The sequence below is a fragment of the Barbatula barbatula genome (genome assembly GCF_947034865.1).
Source record: "Barbatula barbatula genome assembly, chromosome: 14".
Taxonomy (NCBI): Eukaryota; Metazoa; Chordata; class Actinopteri; order Cypriniformes; family Nemacheilidae; genus Barbatula; species Barbatula barbatula.
In genome coordinates this window covers 17,897,947-17,914,201 of record NC_136777.1, presented here as the reverse complement: position 1 = coordinate 17,914,201, position 16,255 = coordinate 17,897,947, and the positions used below count along the sequence as shown (strand labels likewise).

Sequence of the window (16,255 nt, the reverse complement as noted above, 5' to 3'; positions counted from 1 at the left end):
AACAACCCTGCGACAAGGTAAGACATGTTTTATATTTAATCTTGTTTGCTGAATCTGATCAATGGTTGGTTTATATTTTAGTCTCATAGTCGATTAACGTAGTCGTTGGTGGTGGTTATGACAACATCTGGCTGTGGGTTATTTTTTACTACTTTAAGTTTTGTGGTTACATATATGTGGTATCATTTGGTTTCATTGTGGTTCGTTTTTGTATGGTCTGAGGAAATTTCGCCATACCCTAGGTTTTGATGAAACGCCACTACTGATTGATGAAAAAACAGAGAAACTCACATGTACACACAATTGTTAGCTGAATTGTATTTTCTAATATTACTCATTAATGTAAGCCGAGTATTTGCTTTGATGTTCTTGAGTATGCGGTGTGTTGTTTAAAACTGTTCGGTTCAAATGTGGGTGCAAAAAATCCATTAAAACTCTAGCAGAGGTGAAAAGAATAAAGCATGGTAAAAAGATTAAAATTACTTTATTTTACTTTAAATTCCTTTAACATTCTCCAAGGTATTAACATTAACATTTTTCATAACTCCATGTAGGACGTTTCTGTACATAAATGTAAGCACTGTGGCAGTAGTAATGCAATATTTAGAAAATGTACTCTTGTACTCTTGATACTCAAGTACTTTTAAAAACATGTACTTCAGTACTTTTACTTAAGTACACATCTGACTGTAGTACTTTTACTTGTACTTGAGTACAATTTAGCAAGGGGTATCTGTACTTTTACTCAAGTAATGAACCTGTGTACTCTGTCCGCCTCTGCGTATCATCCAAACAAACTGTTGAAGCATGGTTAAACTGTTGAAGCAAATCATTTTGTTTCCATTGCTTTAAAAGGTACGTAGTGCTTTAGTTGTTTGCAAAAATATGAATCGCGTTTGACAGTCCTACTGTGGGGATCGGCTTCCCTCATCATCACGACAACAGTTCCTAGTCAAGTCAGAAAACTTCAGCAATTGGCACCTGATGACTCTATGCCGTTTCTGAATTCAAGACACTGGAACTCGATTGCAATTCTCACACAAGCGGAACCAATGACAGTGAACATCTATTTCTGATTTGATCATTGTTTCAATCACGCTACAGGTTTTTATTTGTATTGTATTCAAACTATCTTTATTTGAGGTATTTTAAATTATATATTTGTTAAATATCAAGTCATGGTCTGGGAGATTGATTTTGTCCCCATCCACCGGGGCTTAAAATATTTGAACAGGCACGAATAAACAGAGGGGGGAAATCCCCCCAGCAAATAGCACCCAGGTTAAAATGACATAAAGTCTGATTAGAGGAATCCAGCTGGTTATTTGGAAGTTATTGTAATACGTGTTTAAAACGATCATCTATGGTCCGATTTCAAAAAGTCAAGTTATTGCAAACTTAACTGCTAACAGCTGAGAGGGAGATATTCTTTGGTTCACAAACCTCTTGTTCAGTGATTCGCAGCATGCACTCCTGGAGGTCATCTCTGTCCAGTGGGGTGCGGATTTTCCGAATCAGCTGTTCCTCATGAGCCTCCACCCGCATGCGGAAGTTACGCACCTCAGATATGAACATGTTGTAAACAGACTCCTCGTGTTCTTCTGTTGACCAGCAGAGGGCAAAACATTCAAGAGCAGAACAGTTCACACCGCAGACAAAGTGAGTTGGCTGTGCAGTGAAAATCTTCATTACTTTACATACTGGCTTACATGCATTTCCTTAGATCAGTGACGAGCTTTAACAATAAGAGGACTTTATGAAAAACCTTGACCCATAGCTACTGAATCAGTGGGCTCTATTGGTGGTTCTTACAGTACATGGCTATTTGCTACGTTTCTGGATACGCCCACATCTCACCTCTGATGGTCAGTGCAGCTTAAATACCTCAAAATCTCATTGAAAATGAATGTTGGCCCTTTGCCTTAAATGAATGTGTGTGATGGACAATGACTTGCCTCTCTCAGCAGATTTGAGCAGCTCCTCATAATACTCTCTACACGCTATCACCTCCTTCTCCAACTGTGTGCAGTCAGCCATTGTAAAGACCTCTGATTCATCGCTGTCCTTCAGAAAGTCCTCAAAGTGAGACTGCAAACTGCTCAAAACCTGTTGGTGATCACCCGGTAGCAGGGTCTTGATCTAGAGAGAGAGAGAGAGATGTCAACAAATTACATGTTTGATTTGGGGTTGTACAAATATGGACTGAAAGGTTCCTACCGAGGCAACGGTGCTTTTACGGATGGCACGGATGTCAGTCATAAGATAGTGCCAAGATACCACGCTCTTCATGTTAATGTGAGAGTGATGCCACAATGCCAGAACATTCTGATACAACTGCTCAATCCTGATGGTGTGAGACAAAAACAATCATGAAAAACAATCCGTTCGTTTCATTTCATTTATCTGCATAAATCGTTGGCTGGGGAAGAGATCAAAAAGAATTGGGTCATTTCTGCCTCTATAGAAGGATCATTATTTTTGGCCAAACTGTAATAACTAAATCTCACCTGCTTGCCATTTCTATAGCCTCTTTATTGGGCGGTGGCACATTGAAGCAGACTGAAGGTACCATGGCCTCATTTCCAGATGGATTGATAACTTTCCACTTGGCTCGGTGAGAATTGCTCACTAGAATACATTCGTCTTCTTTGCCGATGGTGATCTGATGATAGAGATGTTTCATGAATAAAAATAAGCCTCATGGAAACTCTGCTGCAGGCATGCAGCATGTGTTACTGTGAATGTACCTCGATCTGACGGTAATCGCAAATGGATTTCACAGGTATGGAGCTCCTGATGGGATTCTCAGGGTTTCGGGCTTTAAGTCGAACAACAGACTTTGCTCTGCCCACTAACCCACCCACAGTGCTGCTGTATTTTAGGAGCTGTTCTTTCTCATCCTGTACAGACAAAAACATAAATCCACACTGTTATGTTAAAATGTCTCAATCTGTTTCTTTTAGCAACGGAAGATGTCGCTCACCAAAGCAACACTCAAGTTATTGTTTCTAACTATATACCAATATTATATATTTTATTATTTCTGTTCATAGAAAAAAAACTTAAACTAAGTGAAAAATGTAAATGTTGCCTCAAAAATTAACAGAAATAGGTTTAAGCAATAAATTATGAATTAAACAAAAACTAAAATACAATTGAATTCATCTTATATAGCAACATAAAAAATAAACAAATAACTTATGTACTAAAATATAGCTTAAACTTTGCCTAAAATTACCATAAAAACTATGAATCTAAAAATACAAGCGAATTGAAAATATTAATACAGCTATAATGAAAACTAAAATAACTACGCTATATCAAAGTCCGGTTGTGCCACTCGATGGCCATCTTTGGGACTTGCCTCCGGGCAGTTATTACGTCATTTAAACAGACGTGAATGTGAATACAGATATTTCCGAAATCGCAGGCTAAAATCCCAATTAAACGACATATTTAAAAACAACATTTTAAAATGACGTAAAATGTACCATAACGTTTGTTCCTATGATCAAATTGCGCTTAAAAACATTACTTTTCATGTTGCTTTAGATACTACGCACGCGCAAAGCTTTGCTGGGACGGCCATCTTGTTAATATGAATATCTTTGGATATAAACAGTATTTAAAAGGATAGTTTACGGCAAACACACTGTAAAGAGTATATTAGTGTGCTTACCACATTGTAGATCAATTCAGACCAATTCAAAAAGTACAGAACCAAACATTCTCGAAATCTATTGGGTTTCCTTATTTGTCTTTAAAGAATCTGGTTCTCAATCACAATGTGGAAGTGACCTTGACTAACCATAGACTCTGGAATCAGATCCTCCAGCCGATGTAAACTGCTGGTTCGGTCACATCCATACTTCCTGTGAATGGCATCTTGGAGACTCTTAAGGTAATCCAGAGACTCTTTGGCATCGTTGAAAAACTAGAGAACAAGAGAATGGGTTGAATACAAACAATCAGCAAAATGTCTCATGGAAGAATATGTGTAATGTGAACGTAACTGACGTCAAAGTAAACAGCGTTGTCTTTCAGATGTTGCTCCACACAGTGACACAGCTGCAGTATCCAGCTCCATTGAGTCTGCATGGCTGCTCTATATGCCTAAGGATAGTACAGAGGTAAAAATAAAGGTAATCATTTTTTTTATTATTTACTCAACTTTAGGTCATTTCAAACCCATATGTTCTCTATTTAACTCAAAAGTACTCTACCTCAATGGTCAGTCTGGCAGGATGATTCTCCAAAAGCAGGTGTTCTGCTTTATCCTGGACTGACATGATCACCTGTTCCTTATCATCCAGTTCTCTCATGAGATCCTGCAGAAAAACACGGCAATATGAGGAATTCATGCCTTGGCACAAATATCATCTCTTTCCGAGAACTTGACTGTGATATGCAGAGACAAGTCAAGGTTATATAAAAACATTACTAGTTAACATAAAATCCTCATCATGACTGATGTCTACAGCGCTGACACATTTAAAGGAGATAAATCAACAGGAGATGAAGTGTAAACTTAATGTACAGCTCATGTACATTTAGAGTCATTACTGATGAATAATGAACATATTTTATTGAATAAAAGCCTGTGTTCAGTAAACCTTCAAGCATCAAATTACCCGCTGAAGCTGAGTGATGAAGAGCTAAACATTTTTCTCAGTTTAATGCAGATGTTTAAAAAAATATTCTCCAAACATCCCAAAAACAATTATTAATTTGATGTATTAATATTAACTGTACTATTTGTAAAAAAAACTTAAGAGCACCAATTAACTAAGTGAGTACTCAATGGAAGACGGGTGAAAGGACAGGGGCCCTTTCATACTTTAATACTTAAAGTATTAGACTATTAGACGAGTATTCTTTGATTTAAGATATTTAAAGATGTAGAATATAACATATAAATGTTTCTACCTACTATATGAATGGCATTAAATAAACTATCATACAAAGAAGTGTACTAAATAATCTTTTAAAAAGCACTAATAACAATACAGCCATGACCATGATAATGACCACATTATTTTTATACAATATAATCATTTCATATTTTTTCCAATCCAATCACTCACTGAAACATGACTGAATCATTGACAATTTTAAACAGTATATTGAACACAACAAATATGGGCGGTACATACTGTAAAACCGACCCGGTATCACTCCGAAGCATGTAATAGACAGCCAATGGCACGCTTTGGCGTGATACTGGGTTGGTAAAACTATGTTGCTGGACTTACTGAATGGTAATCCCTCTTTCGTGAGATGTTACTGTTTCGCTCGCTCCAGTCGAAAGCCACTTCTTCTTCCTCTTTCTCATTGAGCCAGATCAGCTCCTGAGTGGCGCGTGATACAAAGTCGTACAAGCTGTCGAGATGTTTCTGCCTCTCGAAAGAGGATTTCTGAAAACACATGAAGAAACTAAGACACGCAGCTCTTCTGTAGTGAAGCGGTAGAAAATGTGAAGTCTGAAGGCACATCTACAGTACACAGTTACTGTACCAGCAGTCTGGAGTACTGGCTCTCTAACTTCATCAACTTCTCTGAGTAACTGTGTTTCAACTGCGCCGTCATCTGAATCTGTGAGAATAGCACAAGGGTAAAGAACATCACTTGAATATAAAATTCACTTCTTTACTTTTCATGCTTTTCTTATTGTACTACAGGCCTTTTATAGAACTTTCCAGATCCTTTATTACGGCTTTACTTCTACTGAACTGTAGGTACTTTACTAGCAGGTGTTACTCCAACATTGTCCTGTACATATAAGAGAAGTAATGTCTCTGTAGACAAATAACCAAAGTCGATCCAATTCAGCATAACGGTAATGCCTGTTACAATGGTAACAGATAAAGTTACTATACAGACTTTATGTCGCGCTTTAAAATTTAAGTTCAGATACAGTGTGTAAATCCTGTGGTCGTTCTTCTCAGATATGAGGCTAGCTCAGCAGATATTCTATAGCAGTGTAAATGCTGCAAATAGGTGGCAGATACTTACTGTACATGGTTTGGAACAACATGGGTAAATAATGACAGCATAAAATGTTTTTTAAATATTACAATATGCGATGTATTACCTCACTCATTTTGGCTTCTTTAATGCTCATCTGGAACTCTTCGATGGCTTTGTGCATGTCTTTATGGTTTTCTAAGTTTGATTCAACGCTTGGCAGATCGGATCCCCACTCCGCCTGATCCAGCTGAACCTTTCATACATCAAAACAAAAACCTTTGTGATTTTCTCACTTTACACTACCAGATTGTTTTATCGGTCTTGTCTTCCGGTAAAAGTCTATGAATAACAGATGGGTTTATTTGTTGTAAATTCTTTTAAGCGTAAACCTCTCGAAACAGTATCGGTAATGTACACTTAACTATTTGGCAATTGATAACGAAAAATCTAAATGTTTCATAAATTCTCTCCTCCTAAAATAATATTCAATATATATAGTGCAACGTTTCAATATTTCCACTGCAATAAAACCGGATAAATATACAAATGAAGAAAGGTATATGTCTAACAGGTATGATGACAGAAAGGACGATTAAAGAGACTCACCTGCATTTCCTCCACCCAGTTAAGCAGATCCTGCACAAACTTCATATTGACTTCATCCTCTGTCAGGTTTGGATCCATGAAGGATGACTTGAGCATGGGCTTGCGGATCTGCATGTGTTTGAACTGCTGAAAGACGGGGGGCTCCATTCCTCCTCCACCTCTACCGTTGAGAAAAGCTTGAACCGAGGCCGGCTGCATGCCCGGGGTCAGTGCAGGGGTCAGTGCCGGGCTGTGGCCACTGCCCATGGTAACCATGCCTCCATGTGTGAGTGCTGGCGTCAGGGCGGGAGAAAGTCCAGCACTGAAGTTTTGTGAAAAGCCAGAGTTCAGGCTCTGCGTGATGCCGGAGATCATCATCTTTGTCTGTTCTGAGGTCAGTGTGCGTCCTTTATTATACACAGAGGAACACTCCGTCCTTAAAGCCAACAGCTCGTCTCTGACTTTTGACACTCTGAGGAACAAAGACAAAGTATGGTTACAAAACAAAATGTGGCCACATCCAAAACAAGTGGTAGAAACAGACAAACACTCACTTGTGATCACACATTTTATATGTATACACTGTATATTTTTATTTAAGATTTTTTTTAAGCTTAAAGACCCATTGTGGTGAAAATCAAGTTTTTAATGTTGTTTATGTGGTGTTTTTAGAATGCTTTAAGACAAACCATGTGCAAATTTATCATTTTAAACCATCGCTTCATAAAAGTGCAGTTTGCAAATAAAATGCGGTTTGCAACTGCGCTGGTTAGTGACGTCATAAACCTGTAACCAATCACATCAATTTATTTGACCCCGGTGGATCAGCAGTTTAAGGCATAAATATGCAAAGATGTCGCATCGATTCTGGCAACAATAATCACTGCACTGCTGTGTCAGCTCTCAGTTTCACTTTCAGTTTTAGCAGCGTCGGGAACTGCCGAGTGAGATTGATCGGACGTGGGGCTAATTTGCATATTTATGTGTCAACTAACTATCTTAAGGCAGGTACAATATTTGTACAGAACAAAAATCATTTAAATGTGTAATTTTGATGGTCAATGATTGGTTTTAAGGGATAAAATGATCAACCACAGGGGGACTTTGTACAGTCTACGAATAGTTAAAAATTGAACTGAAATTTCTATTGAAAATTGTAGCATTTAAGTGTTGCCACCACTGTATAAATGCAATACTTATATTAAAAAGTATTAATATGTGTTATGATCTACTGTGAGTTTCTTTGAAATAAAATTGATAACCTTTGAACAAGTTGATCAGCCAGGTAGAACTTGCCGTCCAGTAGCAGTTGAATATCCACCACTTGTTGTCTTAACAGATTCTCACACTCCAGGAGATTTCCAGCAATCTCGGCTTCATTCTGAAACTGAATTCCTGATTCCAACCGCTTGGCATCCTACAGAAGATTTTAACTATGTCATTATAATAAAACTGTGTATGCTTTGCACAGCAAAACGTTTTCTTTTTCATAAAGTTTCAATGTTCGTTTTTGAAAAATTAAATATTTTCAAAAGCTAAAAAGGGTTGCCAATTGTCAAAATAGTTTTAAACCTCAAACAAAACAAAAAAAGAACTAATATCCCATGCAGGTTTGCTTCTTAAGTAAATGTATTTGTATATTTTTAAATGCTGAAAATATCGTACCGACTGCAGAGCCGTCCTCGCTAGGGCTAATTTGTCCTCTCCTGTTATGCAGCCTCGCTGGACTCTGTTTGCAATTTGTTGTAGCATTTCAAGTCTATAACAACAAAACACAAATCATCACAATCAAAACACATCTGCGGTCAAATCATAAAGAAGTCTGGTACAAAAACCACGTGTCATCTTCAGCTTGTCCCCAGAGTCCAGTGTGTGGATCTCACCTGGGTCCATACACAGAGTTGTTATTGAGATAAAGTGGTGTGCTCGTGAATGGCTCGTGGACACCCGAGAGCAGATTTTCAGCCGAGCCCAGACTGGTCAGAGTGCTGTCACTCACTGATGACGTACTACTGCAGTAAACCAGGTTGCTGTGCATCATAACAGCCTAACAATATCTTCGGCTGACCCAGAGAATGGCATTTACCAACCCTCCATCAGCAACAGAGACCCCGCCGGCCAATGCCCGCAGACACCTTCAAACACACACGCCTTCTGAGACGGCACGCTTTCAGTGCCTGTTTTCTATATTTATAGGCTCAAAATAGAGGCGGGATAGCCAGCCCCCCATGTTATTACCCCCAGGTAAAACACTGAGCGTTCCTTTCATTTAAGACAGATGATCCGGCGCAGGTTCAGACAGTTATGCTTAAAGAACACACATTCCTCATCCTGTGATCAGAGTATTTACAATATCATTCAATGAAAGGGTAAGTAAACATTAACATGATGAGTTCATTTCAAAATGTCTGTAAATTTCCACAGTAGGTGCTTTCCAAAATCAGCTTTCTCCAGAAATATTATCATTAGGTGTGCGCACACCTGCCTTCTGTTGTCAATTGTTATCCCAATACTAATATCAGGTGCTAGGCACGAGAGCTAAAACAATTAGAAAAATTTAATATTTTCCCAATATTTGTAGCCCTTTCATAATATTGAATATATCTTGATACTTACTGCATATGGCAAAAAATATATTTTTTATGAGAGGAGCATTTTAATAAGTACAATTCTGTAAACTATAAAATGTTCAATCGAGGACAACTTTTCCATACAATTAGTTAAATAATTTTTTTTATGATTTTATATATAACATAGGATGAGCAAGTAAGAAGAGATCATGATTGTGATCATTCAGCATATGTACCACTCTTTAGCACAAATTTACTGTAACTACACAAATCAACTATAACCAAAGATATTAGTATTAACAAGATGACTGCCGTTAAAATGTCTGGCGAGGAATGCAGAAAAAGAGGAATCCCGCCTTCCAGAAAAAGAGACAATCGTCAATCAGTAAAGACTGACATCTCTGGGGCGGCACTCTTGTGAGGCGCTTGCCACCCTATGCGCAGGCGACGTCGAAAAAGGTAAGAAGTTATGACACAGTTAAAGGCAAGATAAATTATGGATTGGAAATATGGTGTTTGACTGGGATTTTTTCCCAGCGATTTTAGAAATATCTGCCTTTCCCTAGTTACTCAGAGTCTAGTGTTTGGGAACTCCAGATCCATGGGCCAGTCTGTGAGGTCTCGGGTCTGAGCACATGTTTGTTTTGTTTCTTGTCGAGCACATGGTGCGGGGTGACAGTTCACCATGTGCTCGGTGTCTTCGTGATCGGCCCACCTCGTGCAGAGCCCTGAGCTCGGATTGTGGGCTGAGCTATCCCACATGGCTCTCGTCCTGCCTTGCTCGCCAAAATTCATTACCCTGCTTCTGACTCCTGAGTATCCGTAACTTAATGTCTCAACTCAAAATGTGAACTTCCTTACTACAAATGAAAGTGGAAATATTTCAGTGAGGTTATTTCCAAAAATTCTTTTTTTTTCCAAAAATATACACTTTTCTTCAACATGACAAAAAATAGGATTGATGACACAAACCTTAGGATACGTAAAGTGATAAATTCTGTCATCGTTTACATAGCTTTGAAATGGCTTAAATCTTATTTATCCGACCGTTTTCAATATGTAGCAATAAACGTGTGAGGTGTCACACAAATCGCAAGTCCAGTAAGGTGTACCACAGGGCTCAGTCTTAGGGCCTATGCTCTTCACATTATACATGCTACCTCTAGGAGATATACTAAAGCAACACAGAGTTAGCTTTCACTGTTATGCTGATGACACGCAACTTTATATTTCCTCGAAGCCGCACCAAACAGCAATTCCATCAAATAATGAAATGCATAGTCGATAAAAAAAAGAGGATGACTATTGATGGATGTTCCATAAAACCCTCATCTTCAGCAAAGAATCTTGGCATTTTATACGATAGTATTCTGTCATTTGAAAACCAGGTCGCCAACACCTGTAAAATTGCGTTCCCTTTCTGTCGGTCTCTCGACGTTGTGTCGACAGAATGGGGTTTGACTTGAGAACCTACCTTCTCTGACTGACTTGAACAGGCCAATGAAAATTGGCGAATGAAATTTGCATGCCGGACTCCGCCCCCGGATATCCGGGTATAAAAGGGAGCCGGCGTGCCGCATTCATTCACCTTTTGTTCTTCGGAGCCTTCGCATCTCATGCTGACGACTCTGCAGACAATTTCTACGTGTTGCTGGTCTTACGACGTGGTGCAGCGGACTGTCCCGATTCCTGTGACTTCCCCTGGGCGTCTCGGCAACTGCCAAAGCGTTTCTCTAAAGAGCGAGCCCTTTTCAGGGCTTAAGACATTCTACAGCGCGGCATGTCCCGCTGTGCTCGTGGGTGCGGCGCACTCATCGAGGAAGGGGACGGACACGATGTCTGCCTCAGGTGTTTGGGACTCCAGCACGCTGAGGCGGCATTTGTGGATACATCTTGCCCGCACTGCGGGCGGATGGTGATTCAGACATTGCGGTCACGGGTGGCTGCGTTCTTGCGAGAATCAGCCACCACCTCGAGTGCTTCCCGTTTTGCGGCAGCAGTGGCATCAGCCCTGCCGTCCGCTTCGGCGAGCACCGAAGGTGATTTGGGAATTACCGTGAGCCTCAATCCGTCAGCCACTGGCTCGCGGACCGTTCACGCCCCACCTCGCTCGTCTGACCGTCCCGGAAGAGGCGGTACGCCGCCTTGTTCCTCCGTCACGCACTCGGACACGGGGCGTGACGACGATGAGATGTCGCTCGCAGCATCGGAGGGCGACCTCCTGGCATCCGACCCCGACGAGTCCTTGGAGCTTCCTCCCCCGGGGGGTCGAGCTCAGGATGAAGCGGACGTCGAGATGTCAGCCATGCTTTCCCGGGCCGCCGCGAGTATTGGGCTGCAGTGCACCGCACCGCCTCTTCCCCAACGCTCGCGGTTGGACACGTGGTATCTGGGGACCGGCCGTGACTCTAAGCCACGGTCGGCGCCGGTACCATTCTTCCCGGAAGTGCATGAGGAGCTCAGTCGGACTTGGAACGCCCCCTTTTCGGCGCGTGCACGTCAGACTGGCTCGGTCGCCCTGACTTCCCTCGATGACGGGGCAGCTAAGGGCTATGTCGACATCCCACAGGTGGAGCGTGCAGTCGCGGTGCACCTGTGCCCGCAGACAGCTGCCACCTGGAGGGATCGACCAAGGCTCCCTTCCAAGGAGTTGAAGTTTTCGGCAACGCTGGTGTCGAAGGCTTACAACGCTGCGGGTCAAGCTGCCTCGGCTCTTCACGCCATGGCCATCCTGCAGGTCCATCAGGCCAAGGCGTTGAAGGAGTTGCACGAGGGAAAGTCCGACCCAGGGCTAATGCAGGAGCTCCGCACTGCCACTGACCTCGCTCTCCGGGCGACGAAGGTGACGGCGCGAGCCCTGGGTCGTACGATGTCCACACTGGTGGTCCAGGAGAGACACCTTTGGCTCAACCTTGCGCAGATGCGGGACGCTGAGAAGGTTCGCTTTCTCGACGCTCCCATCGCGCAGGGTGGGCTGTTTGGTGATACGGTCGAGGACTTCTTTCAGCAGTTCTCGACTGTAAAGAAGCAGACGGAGGCGATTAAACACATCCTGCCCCGCCGCGACCCGGCCGCCTATCGTCCGTCGAGGTCCCGCGCGGCGTCTGCTTCCCAGCAGCCCCGCCCCTCTCCGACTCAGACTCCGGCCCCAGCGCCCCCTGCACAGGCGGCCTCCCGGAGAAGGACGTCGAAGAGGAGAGCACCATCCCGTCACCAACCTCCGCGGAAGCAGAAGCGTTCCTGACGGGGTGAACCCAGGGAGATCGAGTCCACCGGGCCCGACCCAGGCAACTACATCGCCGGAGGGTCGGATTGGGACGGTGCCTGCCCCGTCCCAGCAACACCAGCCGGGCCCTTTTCAGGGCCTGGTGCCCACATTCTCACGAAAAGAGCTGTCTCTCCCCCTGGGTCTTTCTCACAGCCGCTCTCACCCTCCGCAGGACGGTGCTCGGCTACCCCACGTTGTGTTTCGGCGAGACACACGGTTGGGTATAACTCTCAGTGGCCACCAGCACCCTCAGTCAGACGGTGCGGTATGCCGCGATATCGCCCGACAGGCACCTCGGCAGAGCCGCTCTCCTCCCCGGGGTCCCCCCCGCGTCGAGGGAGCCGTACTGCCAGCCGTCGAACCACCCCCCACGGGGGCAATGAATCAGATCGAACCTCTGGTCCCCCTGTCTCGGTACCTGGGAGCCTGGTTGGCTCTTCCCAGACCGGCACGGTGGCTAGAGCGAACGATCCGTCTCGGCTATGCGATTCAGTTCGCCAAGCGCCCACCCAAGTTTCGGGGCATCCTCTTCACATCAGTGGGAGTAGATGCTCCCGTGCTTCGGGCCGAGGTCGCTACCCTTCTGGCGAAGGGGGCGGTCGAGCTCGTCCCTCTGGCCGAGATGTACTCCGGGTTTTACAGCCCGTATTTCATTGTCCCCAAGAAAAGTGGCGGGTTGCGCCCCATCTTGGACCTGCGTACCCTGAACAAGCACCTGCACAAGCTGCCGTTCAGGATGCTAACGCAGAAGCGCATTCTGACGTCCGTCAGGCGTCAGGATTGGTTCATGGCGATCGACCTGAAGGACGCGTACTTCCATGTGTCCATCCTCCCTCGTCACCGGCCGTTCCTACGGTTCGCTTTCGAGGGACAGGCATATCAGTACCGCGTCCTCCCATTTGGTCTGTCCCTGTCTCCTCGAGTCTTTACGAAGGTCGTGGAGGCCGCCCTCACTCCCCTCAGGGAGCAGGGGGTGCGCATACTCAACTATCTCGACGACTGGCTCATCTTGGCGCACTCGCGAGATCTGTTGTGTGCACACAGGGACCTGGTGCTCCGGCACCTAGACCATTTGGGGTTACAGGTCAACCGAGAGAAGAGCAAGCTCTCCCCTGTGCAGAGCATCCTTTTCCTCGGTATGGAACTCGACTCTGTCTCCATGTTGGCACGTCTTTCTTCCGAGCGTGCCCAGTCGGTGCTGACCTGCCTGAGGAGCTTCAGGCAGCAGCCAGCGGTCCCCCTGAAACATTTTCAGAGGCTCCTGGGACACATGGCGTCCTCGGCGGGGGTGGTCCCCCTCGGGTTGATGCACATGAGACCGCTACAGCACTGGCTACAGAGCAGAGTTCCTTGGAGTGCGTGGCACTCCGGCAGCAGGCGCGTCCCGATCACGCCCTTCTGCCGGCGCACCCTAACCCCATGGTCTTCAATGACCTTTTTGCGGACAGGGGTCCCTCTTGGGCAGGTTTCGAGGCGCGTCGTGGTGACGACCGACGCCTCCCTGCAGGGTTGGGGTGCTGTGTGCAACGGGCACGCAGTGTCGGGTCTCTGGACGGGCCCCCGCCTGCGCTGGCATATCAATCGCCTAGAGTTGTTGGCGGTGCTGCTTGCACTGAGGAGGTTCCTTCCCCTCGTGCAGGACAAGCACGTGCTGGTCCGGTCGGACAGCACGACTGCTGTGGCGTATATCAACCGACAGGGTGGTATTCGTTCACGGCAGCTATCGCAACTCGCCCGACGCCTCCTCCTGTGGAGCCAGCAGGTGACGAAGTCCCTGTTAGCCACTCACATCCCGGGCGACCTGAACCAGACAGCCGATGCGCTCTCTCGTCAGTCGACGCCCCGTGGAGAGTGGCGGCTCCACCCCCGCGCAGTCCAGCTCATTTGGGTGCAGTTCGGGCAGGCACAGGTGGACCTGTTCGCCTCCCTGGACACCACCCATTGCCCGCTTTGGTACTCCCTGACCGAGGCCCCCCTCGGCACGGATGCTTTGGCGCACAGCTGGCCGCGGGACAAGCGGAAGTACGCCTTCCCCCCAGTGAGCCTCATTGCACACGTCCTGTGCAAGGTCAGGGAAGAGGAGCATCAAGTGCTACTAGTTGCGCCTTACTGGCCCAACCGGACTTGGTTCTCGGAGCTAATGCTCCTGACGACAACTCCCCCCTGGCCGATTCCCCTGACGAAGGACCTTCTTTCTCAGGGGAAGGGCACGTTGTGGCATCCGAGACCAGACCTCTGGAACCTCCATGTCTGGCCCCTGGACGGGACGAGGAGATCCTGAGTGGTCTACCCCCAGCGGTGGTAGAGACCATTGTTCAGGCAAGGGCCCCGGCCACGAGGCGGTTATACGCTTTTAAGTGGCGCCTCTTCTCGTCCTGGTGTTCTTCTCGTGGAGAAGACCCACGGATATGCTCGATCGGGAGCGTGCTGTCCTTCCTGCAGTCGAGACTCGAGAACAATCTCTCCCCTTCCACGCTGAAAGTGTATGTAGCCGCAATTGCCGCTCATCACGAACCAGTTAGTGGGAAGTCTCTGGGACAGCACGACCTGGTCATTAGGTTCCTGAGGGGCGCGAGAAGGCTGAATCCGGCCCGTCCGCGCTCCGTTCCCTCTTGGGACCTCAATGTGGTCCTGGCGGGCCTCCAGAGGCCCCCCTTCGAGCCCCTCGGAGATGCCGCTCTTTCTCATCTCTCGATGAAGACGGCTCTCCTAGTGGCGCTCGCTTCCATCAAGAGGGTAGGGGACCTACAAGCATTTTCCGTGGCCACGGATTGCCTAGAGTTCGGGCCTGGTCAATCTCACGTTATCCTGAGACCCCGGCCTGGCTACGTGCCCAAAGTTCCCACCACTCCCTTCCGGGACCAGGTGGTGAACCTGCAGGCGCTCCCTTCTGGGGAGGAAGACCCAACCCCTTCCGTGTTGTGTCCAGTACGCGCGCTGCGCCTCTACTTGGACCGCACGCAGAGCTTCAGGAGCTCTGACCAGCTCTTTGTCTGTTTTGGAGGTCAGCACAAGGGGAGGGCTGTCTCCAAACAGAGGTTGGCGCACTGGATCGTGGACGCCATCACTATGGCTTACCGATCACAGGATCTCCCGTGCCCGCTTGCAGTGAGGGCACACTCCACCAGGGGTGTGGCCTCCTCGTGGGCACTGGCGCAGGGCGCCCCTCTGGCAGACATATGTAGAGCTGCGGGTTGGGCTACGCCCAGCACCTTCGCGAGGTTTTACAGCCTCCGCGTGGAACCGGTATTTGCCAGAGTCTTACGAGACACCGCCAGGTAAGTTCCGGCAGCCGGTGGGCGTACGCCTGCGATAGCACCCCTCCACAGGTGAGACGTGGTGCTATCCAGCCTCCCCTCTTCCCCCCACGTGGGCGAAGAGTAGGCATTCCATCCATCACTAAGCACTCCTCGGCGGCGGGCTCGGCGGAGCAGCCCTGCCTCCCTTGGCCTGTTTCTGAGCTCTAGCAGTGACTCAAACAAGGCCTAGTGCTCCACACGTAGTAACCCCCCCACAGGGCGGTTCCGTCTGATGTCTTCTCATGAATGGCTCTCAATCGATGGCCCATGACCTCTCCCAGGTGTACTTCACCTGCTCGCGACACCATCTCGTGTCTGCATGCCTCCCACGTGCTCTCCCCTATCCGGTGAGACCGTGTGTGAATCTCCACTAAACTCCTCCCTGCGGTAGGAAGTGGTCTCCGTAGCGCGTTCCCTCAGGGGGGAATCACGCTTCCCAGTGGCCCTTACGGTGCCGGGCGGCTTCTCGCTGTTAAGAGAACTAGGCCGCCGTCCGTGACGGCCGGAGGAAGGGGCTCCCATCTTGTAGGTAAGCTCTGGACCCCTTCCCTTCCACTGGAAGGTTG

At 46.6% G+C, this 16,255-nt stretch overlaps 1 protein-coding gene across 9 annotated transcripts in view; it reads right to left on the bottom strand.

Annotated features, from left to right (window-relative positions):
• dst (dystonin) overlaps positions 1–16,255 on the bottom strand; it is a 141,218-nt gene that overhangs the window by 77,588 nt on the left and 47,375 nt on the right. For all 9 annotated transcript variants that reach the window (XM_079473550.1, XM_079473548.1, XM_079473552.1 and 6 more), the window contains 14 exons: positions 8,218–8,311; positions 7,815–7,969; positions 6,574–7,024; positions 6,092–6,220; positions 5,515–5,592; positions 5,253–5,414; positions 4,224–4,328; positions 4,018–4,113; positions 3,809–3,934; positions 2,748–2,900; positions 2,508–2,662; positions 2,218–2,344; positions 1,956–2,139; positions 1,444–1,601 (listed from right to left, as the gene is read on the bottom strand). In XM_079473550.1, the coding sequence (XP_079329676.1) occupies positions 1,444–1,601; positions 1,956–2,139; positions 2,218–2,344; positions 2,508–2,662; positions 2,748–2,900; positions 3,809–3,934; positions 4,018–4,113; positions 4,224–4,328; positions 5,253–5,414; positions 5,515–5,592; positions 6,092–6,220; positions 6,574–7,024; positions 7,815–7,969; positions 8,218–8,311 (2,173 nt within the window). The remainder of the gene's footprint in view (positions 1–1,443; positions 1,602–1,955; positions 2,140–2,217; positions 2,345–2,507; positions 2,663–2,747; positions 2,901–3,808; positions 3,935–4,017; positions 4,114–4,223; positions 4,329–5,252; positions 5,415–5,514; positions 5,593–6,091; positions 6,221–6,573; positions 7,025–7,814; positions 7,970–8,217; positions 8,312–16,255) is intronic.